General features: G+C 45.6%; 1 protein-coding gene across 2 annotated transcripts in view; it reads left to right on the top strand.

The window, feature by feature from the left end:
- SLCO3A1 (solute carrier organic anion transporter family member 3A1) overlaps positions 1–20,559 on the top strand; it is a 377,208-nt gene that overhangs the window by 309,199 nt on the left and 47,450 nt on the right. For both annotated transcript variants that reach the window (XM_027520729.1, XM_027520728.1), the window contains exon 5: positions 18,381–18,545. In XM_027520729.1, the coding sequence (XP_027376530.1) occupies positions 18,381–18,545 (165 nt within the window). The remainder of the gene's footprint in view (positions 1–18,380; positions 18,546–20,559) is intronic.

Below are 20,559 nucleotides of genomic sequence, written 5' to 3'. Positions count from 1 at the left end.
TGCCTTGTTCTCTTAGGAAAGCTTTCTTATCTCTCTTTGCTATTCTTTGAAACTCTACATTCAGATGGGTGTATCTTTTTCTCCTTTGCCTTTCACTTCTCATCTTTTCTTAGCAGTTTGCCTGACATGTATTAACAGGTGATAGGGGTTGAATGAATGAATGAGTAAATAAAGGAACACTTTCTTGCCAGTGTGCAAGCACGTACATGCTCACACACACATACACACAATAGCAGTTAGTGTTTGTTTTCCATACACTATCATTTAATCCTCCCAGCCCCATGAGAGTACCTCCCAGCCCCAAGTGGTACACTGATACCATTTAACAGACAAGGAGATTAAACCTTACAGTTGGAAAGGAAAGGCTGTGGGAGCCGTGGGAGGGCCTCAGGGCCTATCTTCTCTTTAAAAAAATTTTTTATTGATCATTTATTTATTTACTTGGCTGCCTTGGGTATTAGTTGTGGCATGTGGGATCTTCTGTTGTGGCATGTAGACTCACTAATTGTGGTGTGCAGGCTTAGTTGATCCAACGGATGCAAGATCTTAGTTCCCCAACCATGGATCGAACCTACATCCCCTGCATTGCAAGGAAGATTCTTAACCATTGGACCACCAGGGAAGTCCTGGTGCCCGACTTCTTGACCACAACATTGTGTTGCACCTTTGGACAATACACAGGCCCTCCGTTAAAGAAAAAGTGGCGTCAGCGGGTCCTAAGTGACTTTTCAGCAGCGTGTACTAAAACTGTGGCTCAGTTGTGAAGTGAAAGTTGCTCAGTCGTGTCTGACTCTTTGCAACTCCATGGACGATACAGTCTATGGAATTCTCCAGACCAGAATCCTGGAGTGGGTAGCCATTCCCTTCTCCAGGGGATCTTCCCAACCCAGGGATCGAACCTAAGTCTCCCACATTGCAGGCGGATTCTTTACTGTCTGAGCCACCAGGGAAGCCCATGTCTACTTGTTCCCTCTCCAAAAGAGAAACTACAGAGCCTGACTCTAGAGGACCTTCATTTTTAGGGGAATGAAATCTGCCTGGGTTGATACCTTCCCCAACCCTCGCCCCACTCATACCCCTAATGCCACCATCACCAGGTTCTGTTGACTTTAGCACCTAAATATCTCTCAGACATCCTGAATGTGGTCTCCCACACTCCAGTCTGTCCTGACCCCTCCAAGCTGTCGTCCACCCTAGGATGTATTCACAATGCATCTAATCCCGATAGACAGAGGTGTGATAACTGACCTAGAGCCAGACATCCTGTAATGTGAAGTCAAGTGGGCCTTAGAAAACATAACTACACACAAGGCTACTGGAGGTGATGGAATTCCAGTTGAGCTATTTCAAATCCTGAAAGATGATGCTGTGAAAGTGCTGCACTCAATATGCCAGCAAATTTGGAAAACTAAGCAGTGGCCACAGGACTGGAAAAGGTCAGTTTTTATTCCAATCTCAAAGAAAGGCAATGCCAAAGAATGCTCAAACTACCGCACAATTGCACTCGTCTCACATGCTAGTAAAGTAATGCTCAAAATTCTCCAAGCCAGGCTTCAGCAATACATGAACTGTGAACTTCCTAATGTTCAAGCTGGTTTTAGAAAAGGCAGAGGAACCAGAGATCAAATTGCCAACATCCACTGGATCATGGAAAAAGCAAGAGAGTTCCAGAAAAACATCTATTTCTGTTTTATCGACTATGCCAAAGCCTTTGACTGTGTGGATCACAATAAACTGTGGAAAATTCTGAAAGAGATGGGAATACCAGACCACCTGATCTGCCTCTTGAGAAACCTATATGCAGGTCAGGAAGCAACAGTTAGACATGGAACAACAGACTGGTTCCAAATAGGAAAAGGAGTACATCAAGGATGTATATTGTCACCTGCTTATTTAACTTATATGCAGAGTACATCATGAGAAATGCTGGACTGGAAGAAACACAAGCTGAAATCAAGATTGCCGGGAGAAATATCAATAACCTCAGATATGCAGATGATACCACCCTTATGGCAGAAAGTGAAGAGGAACTGAAAAGCCTCCTGATGAAAGTGAAAGTGGAGAGTGAAAAAGTTAGCTTAAAGCTCAACATTCAGAAAATGAAGATCATGGCATCTGGTCCCATCACTTCATGGGAAATAGATGGGGAAACAGTGGAAACAGTGTCAGACTTTATTTTGAGGGGCTCCAAAATCACTGCAGATGGTGATTGCAACCATGAAATTAAAAGACGCTTACTCCTTGGAAGGAAAGTTATGACCAACCTAGACAGCATATTAAAAAGCAGAGACATTACTTTGCCGACAAAGGTCCATCTAGTCAAGGCTATGGTTTTTCCTGTGGTCATGTATGGATGTGAGAGTTGGACTGTGAAGAAGGCTGAGTGCCGAAGAATTGATGCTTTTGAACTGTGGTGTTGGAGAAAACTCTTGAGAGTCACTTGGACTGCAAGAAGATCAAACCAGTCCATTCTGAAGGAGATCAGCCCTGGGATTTCTTTGGAAGGAATGATGCTAAAGCTGAAACTCCAGTACTTTGGCCACCTCATGTGAAGAGTTGACTCATTGGAAAAGACTCTGATGCTGGGAGGGATTGGGGGCAGGAGGAGAAGGGGATTACAGAGGATGAGATGGCTGGATGGCATCACTGACTCGATGGACATGAGTCTTAGTGAACTCTGGGAGCTGGTGATGGACAGGGAGGCCTGGTGTGCTGCGATTCATGGGGTTGCAAAGAGACACGACTGAGCGACTGAACTGAACTGAACTGAACTGAGCCCTTGACATGGCCACCAGCCTTGTGAGGGTCTGCCCCTCCAGGCTCTTCCCACACCTGCCGCCCTGTTCCCGCCACACCAGCCTCACCTCTCCAGCCTCCTTTTGGTCCTCTGTATCCCCAGGATCCCTTCCTCCCAGGACTTTGCACTTGCTGTTCCCATTCCGAGGATTCTGATCCCATCTTCAGAGATCAACTCACATCATTTCCCCGAGGACATTTTCCTGACATCCTAGGGCACCCCCTCCGCGGCGTATTGCTTTCTGTGTCATGATCAGTGTGTGACCTTTGTAGGAGTTATCATCTCCCCCGGAAGCTCCGTGAAGCAGGGACCACATCTCTTTGCCTGTGCCCTGGTATTCAGTTGGCCAAAAAGTTCATTCAGGTTTTCGTGTAAGATGTTACCAAAAACCCTGACAGACTTTTTGGCCAACCCAGTACGTGACTGGTGCTCAGTACCCATCTGATAAACGATGGGTTACATGGATAGGAAAGGCTCTGATGCTGGGAAAGATTGAAGGCAGAAGGAGAAGAGGGAGACAGCCGATGAGATGGTTGGATGGCATCTGTGATTCAATAGACGTGAACTTGGGCAAACTCCAGGAGGTGGTGAGGGACAGGGAGGGCTGGCGTGCTGCAGTCCACGGGATGGCAAAGAGCCAGACACGACTGAGTGACTGAATAACAACACGTGGAGGGCTGGACAGGCACTGCCCAGCTCAGCACAGTTTGCTGCTTCTCCTAAAGCCATCGTCACCCACAGTCCCTCCCAGGGCTTTGGCCTGTGTTTGACGCACTCTCAGACACTGGCTGGTGGAGCTGTAGGGTAAGGGAGCTAGAGAAGGCGAGGTTTGGAAAAAGAACAAGACCGGCACTTTACAGGAACAGACCACCTTTAATGAAGCAAGAAGGGGCAGCAGTCAGATTAGTGAGCTGCTGCACTAACCCAAGAAAAGAATAAGGATATATAGGCATGTGTGTGGAAAGCTACTGTCTTAAGGGGGCCTGTTCTCCAAGATTGTTCAGAGTAGTTATCTCTTAAACAGCTGGGGCAAGGAATTCCACCTGGGAGCTGGGCATAATCAACCTTAATGTCCATTTTTTCTTCGGGTGAGAGAGTTCTTTGTTTTGCATAGAATGGTGGGGAGGACCTGGAAGGGAGTTTTAACTCCAGGCTATTTTGAGCCCTGTAACTTTCCTTCAGGAGCAGGAGCTCCACCTGGACTGAGTGTCACGGCTGGCTCCCGGGTGGCTTTCCTATATGTGGAGGAGAGTCTGTTCCTGACACTGAATCAGAGTCTGCCAGCCCAGTGGCTCCACTGACCTGCCCTGTGCCTTTGGGTGCAGGTCTTGACTTGCCCGTCTTCCTGGCAGGTGTCTTGCTGTTTGGGCAGAGTGCATCCTCACTAGCCCCCGCCTCTGCCCTTCCCACTCTTCCGTGGGGGCCCCAAGCTCGTTAGCCCACCCTGGGACCGAGTTCATGCCTCCAGCGTTGGCTTCTCTGCCAAGCCGCCTCCATCATTTGTGACCCAGCAGTCGGTTTCTGCTACATTTTTCCTAATTAGAGGCCTGTGCCTTTCGGCATAATGTTATTATGAGGAGCCTGGTGATCTGCGAGTCCTTGTTCCACGGGCTGAACGGCTGAGTGTGTTTTATCACGCGATTTGTCTTCCAAGCTATGCTCCCCCGTCGTGAGAATTTCCCGTTAGAGTCTTCTTTCTTGATTCCATGGCCCAGGAAACCGGCTGCCTTCCCAACCTCTTGGAATCCTGTGCCAGGCTGTGGTTCCGATGCAGCCGTGTCACAGGAGTTGTTTTTATAGGTCCCCAGGGGCCAGACGGGTCAGTGGCGTCACTGTGTTTGATGTGTGTTTGTGTGTCTTTGATGGAGGACACACTGGGGGTTATGTCTGTTATTCAGCCATAGCTCCCCATCTCCAGTTATTTCAGCAAAGTGCCTGAAATGAGCATAGGTGAGGGCACCTGGCACCATGCCTGGTTCACTGTGGATGCTCCCTGTGCTTTTGGAAAGAAGGGAGGGAGGGAATAACTAGAAGACAGCATTTCCCAGCGGGGGCTCCTTGGAACACAAATCCTCTGCGATGCCCAAAGAAGTACAATTCAGCAACATTAACAGGGAGGAGTGCTTCCATGGGTAAATAAGTCGGGAAACTGTCTGAATGCTGTGATGCTCTTGGCGATTCACAGAATATGTGTTAAAGGCTCTGAGAAGGCCAGCTGTACGGAAAGCTGGCTGACTTTGTCAGACTTCTGTGATCCCGGGACTCTTTTATTCAGGTCAGCTCTTTAGGCAGTTGTGAAATGTTGCCACAGTACAGGCTAGAAGGTGGTGAGGATTATGGGAGGTTCAAGGGATGCCGTGAGGACCCCAGAGGAAGGATTCGAAGACAGGTGCATGAAGGATGCAGCGTTTCTGCCTGATCTGGAAGGATGAGCAGGAGACGCATGGATGGAGGGGAGAGGAGGGGCTTCTGGGCTGGGATGCCCGAGATGTGCGTAGTTTGGGGAACAGGATTTAGAGAAGATCGTGCTAGAAGACAGGCTGCTCTCAGCTCCCACGCCGAGCCGAGTTCCTGGTATCCAAAGCTGCCCAGTACGTCTTTGGTAAAATTATGAATGAATTATTGAGGGTCTTCTCATTGCCCTCCTAGTGAGACTAGACTTTATTTTATGAGTCCTTGTTTCCCAACCAGGGATTCATGTCATTGTCACTTCTGGGCTTTTTTTTTTTTTTTAAATAAAGCAGATAAAACATTTTAAAATGAAAATCTCAGAAATAAGATGCTAGTATTCAGAAAAGGAGTTAATAAAAGAAAAAAAAATTAGGAATTAAAAAAATGCTGTGGACTTTTCTTGAAACACACACAGGCAGGGTCTCCATCCCTACAAATAATGATTGTCCGAGTCTACAGTGGGGGAGGGAGCTGTGGGAGAGGTGATTCAAGCATCTGAACATCCTGAAAGCTTCCCAGGAGATTCTAAGTGAGCTCCCAGTTAAAAAACAAATGTCAGAGCTGAGGGAGATCCCTTAGGGGGTCTATACCAGCGGCCAACTTCCCTGGCAGTTGCATATAAGATACAATGGGGGAGGTGACCTACTGATGAAATAAGGTTGGGAGTCTGTGACATGACTCTTTGAGATTTACACCAGCATTTTAAAAACGCTGAGAAGGCCTGCTGTAATGCCAGCACTTCCAGAAGTAGCATTAGAAAGTGTAAGTTTAGAGATGGGTATGTACGTATGTCAGCTTGAGTGTTTGGCTTCATCTTTTCTAGACACTGCTGTTTCTCTGTTTAGACTTCCCAGGAATGAATTCTCCCATGGTTAGTAGTTTTGGGGTTTTTTTTCGATTTTTTTGAGGCTTTTTTTTTTTTTTTTTTGGTTTTAGTATTGCTTTTGTTGTTGTTGTTTTCTTTCTTTCTTTTCTAGAACCGCATAATTTTTATTTGTTTAGTTAGTTTTGCTGTGCCGCATGGAATGTGGGATCTTCCTTGACAAGGGATGGACCTGAGCCCCCTGCATTGGGAGGGTGGAGTCTTAACCACTGGACCACCAGGGAAGTTCCTCGTTAATGTTTTTGTGAATGCCGAATGAAGTCACCCTGGCTGCCACTAGGGTGTGGCAGACTGCTCCCAAAGAAGGTTCTAGAGAAGGCTAGAGTGAAGTTACAAAAGTGTCTTGTTTGCTTACCAAGAACTCTTGATTTCTGTAGTCATTTTCTGTCTGCTGCCAGCATGGAAAAATGCAATATTTGGGGCTGAATGAGAGCCTGCTGTGTCCCAAGCTCCTTTCTCCGCCTCCCAATCCTGCGGAGATCATGTTTCCGGCTTCACACTCCTGATGCTGAGAAATGACTAGGGTGGCCCCAGTTAGGAACTTGCAGGCTTGCAGACACTAAGCATTCTTTTGTGGACTCTTTCTTCTTGTTTTAAACCAGCTAATGGGCAACCACACTGCTCCTCCTTGGAGGGGCTGTAGGGAGCTGTTGGGCTCTGGGCTGCCCTAACCAATCCATACCCATCTGACACTTGGGTTTCACTTTAGATGCTCATTTCCTGTGTCGATGGGTTTATTATTATTATTAATCTATTTTTAATTGAAGGATAATTGCTTTACAAAATTGTGTTTGTCTCTGCCATACATCGACACGAACCAGCATTAGGTACACACGTGTCCCCTCTGTTGAACCTCCCACGCCATCCTGCCCCTCTAGGCTGTCACAAAGTCCTAGTTTGAATCACACAGCAAATTCCCATTGGCTACCTGCTTACATATGTTAGTGTATACGTTTCCATGCTACTCTCTCCGTTCGTCCCACCCTCCCCTTCTTCCCCCCACCCCATGTCCACGAGTCTGTCCCTTATGTCTGCATCTCCATTGCTGCCTTGCATTTGCAAGGTTCGTCAGTACCATCTTTCTAGTTTGCATATATATGTGTTAATATACGACATTTGTTTTTCTCTTTCTGACTCACTTCACTCTGCAAATAGGCTCTGGGTTCATCCGCCTCATTAGAACTGACTCAGGTGTATCCCTTTTTATGGCTGAGTAATATTCCATTGTATATATGTACCACAGCTTTATCCATTCATCTGTTGATGGGCATTTATGTTGCTTCCATGTCCTAGCTGTTTGTGCTGATGGTTTCTCGTTTGTTCACTCAAACTATGACCGTCTCTAACAAAGCAGGTGTTACCATCTGCCTATTACCTCACTGAAGATGAAGCCTGATGGCTACTGCTCTCAAAGTTGGCTGTGAGAGGGTGCTAGAAGCTCCCTTGGGTCCCTGGGGCAGAGATTAGGGGATGGATCCTCTGTAGTGGTGAGACCACAGGGGGCCCAAGGCTGCCAGTCTGGGGCCAAACTGGTAAGTGCTCATTTCCAGAAGACTAATCAGCTCCATGGGCCTCCCCTCCCACCAGGATTTCCTCCACCCCTACCTACCTAAGGGATGGATTGGGCACCTCCAGAATCAGTGATAGAAATGGCCATATTAACTAAGATCTCCACTTCCCTCACAGCCCTTGAACCTGTGGAATATGGTGTGATCATAAATCAGCCTGTATCTACAGTTAATGTTCCTTAAGAGACTATGACAGTTCCCTTTTAAGGCTATGCAATTCATTTGTTTCTTTATTGGATTCTTTCATCTACCTTGTATGTATTATCTGCTCTTACCCGGGCTGCAATGCAGGAGACCCCAGCTCAGTTCCTGGGTCAGGAAGATCTGCTGGAGAAGGGATAGACTACCCACTCCAGTATTCTTGGGCTTCCCTTGTGGCTCAGCCGGTAAAGAATCCACCTGCAATGCAGGAGACCTGGGTTTGATCCCTGGTTTGGGAAGATCCCCCGGAGAAGGGAAAGGCTACCCACTTCAGTGTTCTGGCCTGGAGAATTCCATAGATTGAATAGACAATGGGGTTGCAAAGAATTGGACATGATTGAGCAACTTTCACTTTCTCTTACCAGCCACAATGCCCACCTCTGGGGTTGGAGCTGCTCCATCTCTGCTCAGCCCGAGAGCACTGGCTCCTCCTGGGGTCAGACGGGGGACCCATACCAGGGCATCTGGTGGGGCTGGTGGCGCTGGGATGACAGGCTGTCCTGGGCATTGTGAACCGGCTCGGCATCTGGTGAACACTCACGCTACCCCGTGAAGCTTCATTTTTCTCAGGATTCACTCAGCCTTTGCTTTGCTCTTATGCTTCCATGATGATGTTTTCCACATCTCCATTATTTCTTCCATCCTCTTTCATTTTTTTTGGTCATGACTTGAGTACTGTTGTTTATCTCACCCAGATCCTCCCATCTCTCTTCTCTTCTGCTTGTGGGTCTCCTATGTTGGGAAGCACTTCATGGTGGCTCACCTTTCAGGAAAATACTGTTCTGTTGACTTGAAGCCCCACCCAGAAACCTGAAGATTTAAAGATGAGTCCCAGAGTGCAGGCAGAATTGAGTTCAAATCCACCCTCCTTCACCTCTTGGTTTTGCATTCTGGGATGTAGATGGTTGGGTTTCAGCCTCTCAAGGGAGCCTTGGTTTCCTTATGTCTAAGAAGAGGATGGTAAGACCACCCCCTAGTGTAGTAGTTGTGAGAGTTAAAAAGAAACCTCACCACGGTGCCCAGTCAACACTGGTTGCCAGGCAGATGTCTGGCTGTCATTGTCATAATTCCTGAGCAGTTGCATAGACTGTCCCGGTCTCCCCTCTTGGGGAATATGAGCCATGCTGTATTGACAGCAATGTTATTAAAGAGAAAGGAAAGGCCAATTTAAGTAGAGAGACTGAAGGCAGAGAGCCTGAGGGTCAAGGGTAGTATAACTGAGCCCTCACAGTGACCACTCCTCAGGGTATCTCTAATTGCCAGGACAAGCAGTGGACAAGGATTTGTGCCCCCTGACCCCTTGACCTGCTGAACAGCCCTCTGCAGGAGGGGAATCTTTTTGGAAAGCCCTTGTCCTCCAGGAGCTCTGCTCACCTTCCCCAGTCTCTTCCCCACTCTGTTAATGCACCACGTCTGATCACAGACATTCCAACAAGTCTGAGGGCCTCCCAATGCAAGGGCTCTTTCCCTAATATAGCCAAGGATTATTTCTATTGTATTAATTATTACTAATTGCTATCAAACTCTTTTTTATTGAAGTATACCTGATGGCTCAGCGTTTAAGAATCTGCCTGCCAATGCAGGAGACTCAGGTTCAATCCCTGAGTTGAGAAGATCCCCTGGAGAAGGAAATGGCAGCCCACTCCAGTATTCTTATGTAGGAAATCCCATGGACAGAGGAGCCTGGCAGGCTACAGTCCATAGGGTCACAAAAGAATTGCACATGACTTAGCAAATAAATAACAACAAATAACCGGTTTACAATATTCTCTTTCAGATGTACACAGAGTGATTCAGTTATGCACATACATGTGTGTATCTATATTCTTTTTTCTATTCTTTTCCATTATAGTTGTTACAAGATATTGAAAACAGCTCCTTGTGCTATACAGTAGATCCTTGCCATTAATCCTATCAGACTCTTAGCTGTATCCTAGAAGCACTAGAAAGCATGCCTTTTTTTTTTTTTTTTGGCTGCTCCAGGTATTTGTTTCAGCACACAGGATCTTCAGTCTTTATTATGTCATGTTTGATCTAATTGCTGCATGGAAATTCTCTTAGTTGCGGCGTGTCGGATCTAGTTCCATGACCAGAAATCTAACCCAGGCCCCCTCCATTGGGAGTACGGAGTCTTAGCCCCTGGATCCCCAGGAAGTCCTTGGGCAACATGCTTTACAGGCAGCCAGTCTCATTTCATGTTTGTGGCAATCCATGGGATGGAGTGATGTACTCAGGTCACAGACCTACTCAGTCTTGAAGCCAGAGTTCTAATCCCAGTGACCCTGCTCCTTAGACCAGGTTCTTAGCCATTATTTTATGCAACCTCATTCAGTGAAACCTTTTCTGTGGTACAGGGCTATTCTATAGGCTCTCCGGTCCTTTCTTTCTTTCACCGCTCTGTCCTTCCCTTTTCTGGGGCTCCCCAGGTGGTACTAGTGGTAAAGAACCCACCTGCCAGTGTAGGAGACATAAGAGACGTGGGTTCAGTCCCTGTGTCAGGAAGATCCCCTGGAGAGGCCCGCAGCCCAGTCCAGTGTTATTGCCTGGAGGATCCCACAGACAGAGGAGGCTAGTGGGCTACAGTCCACAGGGCCACAAAGAATTGGACATGACAACCCCACTCCAGTACTCTTGCCTGGAAAATCCCATGGACGGAGGAGCCTGGTAGGCTGCAGTCCATGGGGTCACTGAGGGTCAGACACGACTGAGCGACTTCACTTTCACTTTTCACTTTCATGCATTGGAGAAGGAAATGGCAACCCACTCCAATGTCCTTGTCTGGAGAATCCCAGGGACAGGGGAGCCTGGTGGGCTGCCGTCTATGGGGTCGCACAGAGTCGGACATGACTGAAGCAACTTAGCAGCAGCAGCAGCAGAAGTGACTTAGCACGCACGTCCATCCCTTTTCTACTTCTGCTCTTTTTAAACAACATGGACTAAGCCCTTAGTCGTGTCACATCTGGCCATTTTTTCTAAGCACAGTGGGAATGTTTTATCATTATTATTCTTTATTCTAATAATTAAGCCACACTTTGGTTACCAGAGGCAGAGTACATGCTTAGTCCTCAGGCCAACATCAGCACCTCTCAGAACCCAGACCAGAATGGCACAGTGATTATAAGCAGGCTGTGTAGCAACAGGTGCCAGGGTTTGAGTTTCTGCTTTGTTCCCCTAGCCAAGGGACCACTGTCTTCTCATCTGTGAATGGAGGATTTTAATCCTACAAAGAGGGCTTCCCTGGTAGCTCAGATGGTAAATAATCTGCCTGCAATGCAGGAGACCTGGGTTCAGTCCCTGAGTTTGGAAGATCCTCTGGAGAAGGGAATGGCTATCTAATCCAGTATTCTTGCCTTGAGAATCCTGTGGACAGAGGAGCCTGGGGGGCTATAGTCCATGGGGTTGCAGAGTTGCACACAACTGAGCAACTAAAACACAGTCATCCCAGGAACATGATTTTGACATGAGACTCATGCAAGTCGATGTATAAGCAGTTAGAATGGTCCTTGGCACACAGGACATGTTCTGCCAGGGTTAATCCTCAGGACTTCTCCAAATCTGCCTTTCTCCCTCCTGCAGGACCCACAGATTTCTAGGAAACTCCATCCTAGAGCAGGGGGTCCCCAACCTCCAGGATCTAATGCCTGATGATCTGAGGTGGAGCTGATATAATAATAGAAATAAAGCACACGAAAGTGTAATGTTCTTGAATCATCCTGAAACCATCCCCCGCCCCACCCCAGAAAAAATTGTCTTCCGTGAAACGGGTCCCTAGTGCCAAAAGAGTTAGGGACTGCTGTCCCACAGGACTGCCTTCCGAAGCCTGTTCTTGTTGCTGTTCCACTGCTAGGTCGGGTCTGATACTTTGTGACCCCATGGACTGCAGCACGCCAGGCTTCACTGTCCTTCACTACATCCCAGAGTTTGCTCAAATTCGTGTCCATTGAATCGGTGAGGCCATCCAGCCATCTCGTTCTCTGTCGCCTCTTTCTCCTCTTGCCCTCGATCTTTCCCAGCATCAGGGTCTTCTCCAGTGAGTCGGCTCCTCGCATCAGGTGGTCAAAGCCTAGCCGTGGAAAACTTGTCTTCCCTACCGAGGGCTCCCCTGTCACTCTTCCCAACTTTGAATCATTCCGCCAGTAGCAGCACTCAGCCCCTGATGAGAGGTGAAAAGGTTTCCCCAGCTGTGAAGCTGCGTGATACAGGCCCACCTGCCTCCCACGCCAGCTCCCAACCTCTGAGTCTAAATCAGAAGGTGGGAGGCAAATGGCTGCGGGAGTCTGTAGGTGTTTGGCAGCCTGGTGTGGCCTCAGTTCACCAGTCTAGGCCACCTCATTAGCAGCTGCCACCTTGGAAAGTTACAAGTTTTGTGGGCTTAACACTTCATTTGCATGGAAAAGCCTGGAAGACTGGGAATAGCCCTAAGATCAAGCTAATTAATACCCCTTAAGTTGGGGCTCTGGAGGGTAGACTAAGCCTTTGAAAAGGAATCTTCTTTGAGAGCACTACAGGTCATTGCAATAAAACCCAGAAAGGGAGGAAGAACCTAGGAGGAAAATAGCCAAACATGAGAGGAAGCTGTCGTTTCTAGGGGCAAGTCGGTCAGGTAGATGGGAAAAAAAGATTGTCCTTTATACAAATAAGTCTCAGTCAGTCTTCCCTGGGCCTCCAGTTAGATAATTCTCAAACTTAATGATTTTCACATCTAATTCGAGGCAAAATTAGTCATTCGATATTAAGACAAAAGCAGGCAGGCTCCTATCTTGACAAGAAATCCTTCCTACTGAAATGGAATTATCTCTGGAATAATTAAAATGCTTGCTGAAGTATGAAAGTGTTCCATTAGCTAGAGTTGTCTTTGTTGAGAAGCGCCCTCCTTGTCCCCAGGTAAACCATGATGGCCATGATCAAGGAAAAGAAAATAGGAAGGCTGTGAAAAAGTTGGCTTAAAACTCAACATTCAGAAAACTAAGATCATGGCATCTGGTCCCATCACTTCATGGAAAATATATGGGCAAACAGTGGAAACAGTGACAGACTTTATTTTCTTGGGCTCCAAAATCACTGTGGTCAGTGACTGCAGACACTAAATTAAAAGACCCTTGCTCCTTGGAAGTAAAGCTAGACCGAGTATTAAAAGGTAGAGACATCACTTTGCTGACAAAGATCTGTCTAGTTAAAGCTATGATCTTTCCAGTAGTCCTGTATGGATGTGAGACTTGGATCATAAAGAAGGTTGAGCACCAAAGAATTGATGCTTTCGAACTGTGGTGCTGGAGAAGGCTCTTTATGGTCCCTTGGACTGCAAGGAGATCAAACCAGTCAATCCTAAAGGAAATCAGTCCTAAATATTCACTGGAAGGACTGATGCTGAAGCTCCAGTACCTTGGCCACCTGATGTGGAGAGCCAACTCTTTGGAAAAGATCCTGATGCTGGGAAAGACTGAAGGTGGGAGGAGAAGGGGATGACAGAGGATGAGATGGTTGGATGGCATTGCTGACTCAACGGACATGAGTTTGAGCAAACTCCAGGAGATGGTGAAGGGCAGGGAAGTCTGGTGTACTGCAGTCAATGGAGTCACAAAGAGTTGGACACAACTTTGCAAGTGAACAACATCAAATAGATAATGTGATCAAACTTGAATTCTCATTGGTGTCATTTTTGAGCCAGAGAACACAGTTGGATATTGATGGTGTCAGCTCAGTGGCAGTATTTGTGAACAAGTGTGGCCGTGGTGCTTTTTCTTTGGAAGTCCCCAGATCTAAAGAATTTTCACAGTAACAAGGAAAGTGAAGCCTCCAATAAAAATATGGCAAATGGTGGTTTTCGTAGAATGTCACCAACCTGCTTACTGATTGTCAACAGTATTTCCAGAGTTTAGATATCTTAATGCCGAAAGACTACAGTGATGGAGCAACAGTGTTATTACCTGCCAAAACATGAACAGCTGGGGGCTTCCAAATTCATTTATTACAAGGAAGCACTGTGGTTGTTCATGTAATCCATACCACTCTCTGTGAGGCTTGGTACTTTTTGACATAATCAACCCATCCCTTGTCACAGATGCATTGTACCATCACAATGTGTTAAACCAGCCTTCACTCGTTAGCAGTGATTTATGATGATGGAGTCTTAACATCCCAGGGGTTTTTGTTCATGAAGACATATACTTACCTCGTTACCTTCTGTTTATGCCTAATCTCTTATTTTTGTTGAACAGTGCACATTTTTAAACATTACGCAATCAACATTGCTCTAAATATTTGTACAATACTTAACAATGAGGATTTAACAAAGGGAAATTTTCCAACGTTTAAACACAGATTTTAAGTGTAACCTCTTCTAGACAATTATTCAAAATGACATTTTTGAAAAAAGATTATTATAAATGTTTGAAATCATGTAAAAGGTGAACAAAACACACTCATAAAGGCCTGTGCACTTGCAGTAAAGTAGGTATGTGAATAAAGTAGCTGTATGAATACCATGGATTCAAAGTTGTTTTCCCTTATCTTTATTCTTCTTCATACTCTTTTTAAAGGGTTTCCCAGGTGGTGCTAGGGGTAAAGAATCCACCTGCCAATACAGGAGATGGAAGAGATGCAGGTGTGACCCCTGGGTTGGGAAGATCCCCTAGAGTAGAAAATGGCAACCCACTCCAGTATTCTTGCCTGGAAAATCCCATAGGCATGGGAGGCTGGTGATTTAAGTCCATGGGGCAGCAGAGTCAGACACAGCTGAACCACCAACACCCTTTTTAAAGTTTTTGTTTTGTGCACGTGTGTGCATGCATTTATTTAATCCAAGAGTTGCCTTCCTAAGGTTTTAGTAGTTTCTCAGAGGGTAAAGCGTCTGCCTGCAATACGGGAGACCCAGGTTCGATTCCTGGGTCGGGAAGATCTTCTGGAGAAGGAAATGGCAACCCACTCCAGTATTCTTGCCTGGAGAATCCCACGAACGGAGGAGTCCATGGGATCTCAAAGAGTCAGACACGACTGAGTGACTTCACTTTCTGAAACAACTGCAGAACAGCTGAGGCCACCAGCTCCGGTTATTGTCTGATTGCTTCTCGCCTGGAATATAGAATTGGATTGCTCAGTGCATGGTGATTCTGAGCCTCCAATCATTTGGCTCAGTCCATTCCAATAACTAAGTTCCTTTCATTATGTCAAAGGCTCCTTAAGTCCCTGTCTTATAGATAGATTTTCATTTTTGAAACTTGGTATCTTTCCCAGAAATGATAAGTTTTAAGTTGTATGTATCTGCCAGTCTCTGACCCATTGTTCTGTCATTTTGATTAATTGAGCATGTCTGTTAACATTATTAAAAACTTATGTATCTTCTATTATTATTTTATTCTAATTAGTTGGGCCATTTAGAGGTTTTGTCTCCTAGGAGATGAGATTGAGCCTGTGTAATTAGCTCTCTTCTTTAGGACAGCTGGCTAATTCATCACCTTGGTGAGCAGTTCTAGACACAGCTCACCTGCTTATTTTGTATGACCATGGGCCCTGATTGGTTTTTCCTAGACTTGGGATGTTACCTGCTTCATTTGGAACTCTCTTTTATCTTTTTCTGTTCACACAGGTGGGATCGAGTATACCATGAGCCAAGTGTTCCACATTATTATGATTATGGGAGAACAGAGGTCCCCTAACTTGTCACTGGTATACCACTTTTACACATTTCTGCCTTACCTCCTTACCAGCTGTACCATTATTTACATGACTTCTCTTTTAGTAACTGTAAATCTGGTTGTTTTTCTTCTAGTTGTGGCAAGCAGAGGCTACTCTTTATTGTGATATGTAGCTTCTCATTGCAATGGCTTCTCCCTTTGCAGAGCAGGGGCTCTAGAGCGTGGGCTCAGTAGTTAGGGTGCATGGGCTTAGCTGCTCCACAGTATGTGGGATCTCCCCAGACCAGGGATTGAACCCATGTTCCCTGCACTGGCAGGGAGATTCTTAACCACTGGACCACCAGGGAAGTCCTAAATCTACTTGTTTTAACCTAGCATCATCCTAAGTTATCGTAGCCATGAAACCAAACACTTGATTTATCAGTTTTATTTAACTTTTTTTTTTTACTAAGTATACATCTGAATAATAGAATAAATATTGAAATGATAGGTACGTCCTGGTATCCCCAGACTCCCTTGCATACTGCCAGGACATGTCATCACTCCACAGCTGAAGAGATCTGGTCAAAGACCCTGTACCAAGAATTCTAATGGCTGAAAATATCCAAATAACGTGATTACTTTCAAAGGATTAAGAATACCAAATCTCTCACTTGTAAAAGCGCAGAATTAAAGTGAAATCCCAGTGGTTTATGAAACCACATACTTAAAAAACAGAGTATAATACAATAAGATTGAAACGAACCAGCTCAACAAAAACCTGCTTCGGTTCCATTGGTAATTAAAGTGGTAAACAAGCCACAAAGTATTTTTGCCTACCATTAATCCTCATCTGAACCCTGAGCACCAGGGCAGCTTCTAGGTTGCCTTGAGTGATGAGGAAAGACCACCAGAGGAAGGAGGAACAGATGGAGCAAAGATCTGGGACCAGTGCATCCCAATGGAGGGAAGACCCCCCAGTGCACAGACTTGGGTGGGGAGGACCAGGTCCAGCTGGGGTGGGGCCAGAGCGAGGATGGGGCGTGATCAGAAGTGTGATCAGACAGCCAAGGGGCAGACGGTGGGCCATCGTGCCATGTGTGGATTTGGGCCATTCTGGAGTTCTGAATAGGAAAATGATTACAGCTGGTCCCCCTGGCTACTGTAGAGGGAAGGGCTGTATTGGATCAAGAGTAAAAGTAGTAAAGAAGACCCTGGTTTTCCCCATGTGAGAGATCATGGAAGCGTGGCCAGGTACCTATGGTTGTGAGAAGGAAGGGCAGGATAGAGGTTGGATTATATATATACACATACATACAGACACATATATGTGAAATACACCCACACACACACACATATATATGCATATACATACACTGGGCTTCCCGGGTGGCATAGTAGTAAAGAATCTGTCTGCCATCACAGGAGATGCAAGCGACTCAGGTTCGATTCCTGGGTCGGGAATATTCACTAGAGTAGGAAATGGCAACCCACTTCAGTATTCTTGCCTGGGAAATTCCATGGACAGAGGAGCATGGGAGACTACAGTCCATGGGGTCACAAAGAGTTGGACACAAATGAGTGACTAAGAAAAGCACATGCATACACTAACATTTCATTTTTCTTGAAACTGTTAAAATTAAACATATCTTTAAAAGAATAGATACATGTATATGTATAACTGAATTACTTTGCTGTATACTTGAAACTAACACAGTATTTTAAATCAACTATACTCCAATGTAAAATAAAAAATAAAATGAGTTGTTGAAAGAAAGATTATATTTTCTTAACACATGCAGTTATAAATATTTATCACAGGTATATTGATATATCCACTTTGTTGTCGTTCAGTCACTAAGTCATGTCCAACTCTTTGCAGCCTCATGCACTGTAACACATCCGACTTCCCTGTTTGTCTCTGTCTCCTGGAATTTACTCAGACTCGTGTCCACTGAGTCAGTGATGCCATCCAACCATCTCATCCTCTGTCATCCCGTTCTCCTCCTGCCTTCAGTCTTTCTCAGCATCAGGGTCTTTTCCAACGAGTCGGCTCTTAGCATCAGGTGGCCAAAGTACTGGAGGTTCAGCTTTAGCATCAGTTCTTCCAGTGAATATTCAGGGTTGATTTCCTTTAGAATTGACTGGATTGACCTCTTGGCAATCCAAGGGACTCTCAAGAGTCTTCTCCAGGACCACAATTAGAAAGCATCAATTCTTCGGTACTCAGCCTACTTTATGGTCCAACTCTCACATCCATACATGACTACTAGAAAAACCATAGCTTTGACTATAGGGACCTTGTCGGCAAAGTGATGTTTCTGCTTTTTAATATACTGTCTAGGTTTGTTACAGCTTTTCTTCCAAGGAGCAAGCTTCTTTAAATTTCATGGCTGCAGTCATCATCCACAGTGATTTCAGAGCCCACGAAAATAAAATATAATGTATCCATATATAACTTAGATATACTGATGTAACATAATTAATGCATTTATAATATATTTATAATATATAATTAAGTTATATTTTACCTTTTACGAAACAAACCCCAAATGCCTCTTTCTATATGTTGGATAGAAATAAAAATTTTTGAAAGGCTTATAAAATAGTGTTTCCAGTGTGCTGTTAAAAAAAAAAAAAGACATTGTGTGGTTTTTCCTGCTTTAGTAGTTTTCAGTTTACTTGAGAAAATATTAGCGTGTATTTTGAAGCCAGAGTTTTCACAATTATGGCTGACTTACAGATTATAGGCCTCGGCCTAAGCAACCAGGTGCTGTTTACTGGGATGGGTCGAAGTGGGACCTCGGAGGCAGAAGGCCTGGGAGTGCAGTATCTATGACCTTGGTCATCTGCTTCTCTCCCTGCAGTGATCCCCAAGGTCACCAAGCACCTGCTCTCAAACCCTGTGTTTACCTGTATCATCCTGGCCGCCTGCATGGAGATTGCAGTGGTGGCTGGCTTCGCTGCCTTCTTGGGAAAGTATCTGGAGCAGCAGTTTAACCTCACCACCTCTTCTGCCAACCAGCTGCTAGGTGAGTCTGTGTCACCCACCTGCCCCTGCCCCACACAGGGAGGCTGCCAGTGCTTGTAATACCATAAGCATTGACTGAGACCAGTCAAACATCCCAGACCGTGCTGCTCCTGTAGCAGAATATACATGTGGTCTGTGTGCAGAAGAATTTCAGAGTATTTACTTGGAGTAAGATTTACCCGCTTGAAGCAGTTGCTTAAAGTTCATGATAATAAAGAGCTAAAATATAAAATGTGCATAGGAAGCATTGTGACAGGCCAGGAAGTCCATAAATTGGTGTAAACTGGAGAATTAGGGGGAAGATGTGATGAACAAAGAGGGGAATCAAGATGGATCTTGAAAGATTAGTACTGGGTTGACCAAAAAGATCGTTCTGTCCATAAGATGTGATGGAAAAACCCAAATGAACTTTTTGGCCAATCCTGTAGGGTTTGATCAGGAGCTTAAAAAAGCAAGAATATTCTCAGCAACATGAAACCACGGTCAACAGATATAGAGGTTAGAAGCCATTTGCTCTCCTCCGTTTTTGTGCCCATGGCAGATATAAAATAGATCATAACACTCCTGCTCCCCGAGCTCAAGTGTGGCCTTACCAATCTTCTCAACAGTAAACCACAGACATCTGCCTCCAGTCCTTTGGAGTTGGCCTGCTAAAGAGAACCAGTTTCCACTCATGAGAAGCAGGATTACTTATACCTGATAGGGAACGTGATCTCACAGCACAAGGAGAGGGAAGGGTCAAAAATGACTTCCAGGTTTCTGGCTCAGACAGGGGGTGGTACCATTTGTGAAGCCTGAAAGTATCAGAAAAGAATCAGATCTGTAGGGAAGGCTGTGAGTTCAGATGTGAAGTTTTGAGTGTGAGATGGCCGTGATGTATCCACGTGATGTCCTGTGCGTGGTTGAGGACTGGAGAGGGAGATGTGGATTGCATCAGTGTGTGCATGGTCACTGAGGACACGGGAGTGGAATTTACAGAAGGATATTGTGTAGAAATAGAAGAGTGAAACACCACCCATGAGGAAATAGAGGAGGCCACAGAAGCATCTCCGCAAAGAAACTCGTGCATCACGGGGCATCAAGGAAGAGATGACTCCAAGAAAGAAGCCATCAGCAGTGAGAGTGTCCATGTGTGATGCAACCTCACATGCCTTGGGTCCCTTCAAGAAGCAGGATGTCTTTCAGCCTATGTCAGGGCTGTGTCTTTGAAGCTGCACCGGGTGAGCCTGTGCTGTGGTGTGAGGAGCAGCCCAGAGGAGGGAAAGAATACCCGGTGACTGCATGGCACTTTCCCAAGCTTAGCAGTGGAAGGAAGGAGTGGAGACATGGTGGGTGATGTGTGTTGCCGTCAAGGGATTGGAGTAATGGTACTGTTGCTAAGACACAGTTGCTATTGTGGCAGGAAGGACTTGAGCAGGTATCTAAGCAGAGGGGAAAGAGCCAGCAGAGGCGATGTGCAGAAAAGAGAGGGAATGCGGTAGACAGTGTTTGATGGAAGAGCTCATCTGTTTCAGAAAGTACAGAGAAAGAAAGAGATATGAGGATGATCCCTGAGAATGTGACAAGTCCAGTCTGAAAGTTGAGACCACTCCCTCCCCATGGAATTATCTTCTGGAAAGTAGGGAAAACTGCCAGGCTCCGCCCCTGGCAGAAAACCACTAGACCATTCAGGTATGACTTAAATCCCTTATGATTATACAGTGGAAGTGAGAAATAGATTTAAGGGCCTAGATCTGATAGATAGAGTGCCTGATGAACTATGGACAGAGGTTCATGACATTGTACAGGAGACAGGGATCAAGACCATCCCCATGGAAAAGAAATGCAAAAAAGCAAAATGGCTGTTTGGGGAGGCCTTACAAAAAGCTGTGAAAAGAAGAGAAGTGAAAAGCAAAGGAGAAAAGGAAAGATATAAGCATCTGAATGCTGAGTTCCAAAGAATAGCAAGAAGAGATAAGAAAGCCTTCTTCAGCGATCAATGCAAAGAAATAGAGGAAAACAACAGAATGGGAAAG

Source organism: Bos indicus x Bos taurus, chromosome 21 (genome assembly GCF_003369695.1).
Source record: "Bos indicus x Bos taurus breed Angus x Brahman F1 hybrid chromosome 21, Bos_hybrid_MaternalHap_v2.0, whole genome shotgun sequence".
Taxonomy (NCBI): Eukaryota; Metazoa; Chordata; class Mammalia; order Artiodactyla; family Bovidae; genus Bos; species Bos indicus x Bos taurus.
This window is presented reverse-complemented; position numbering and strand designations above follow the sequence as displayed.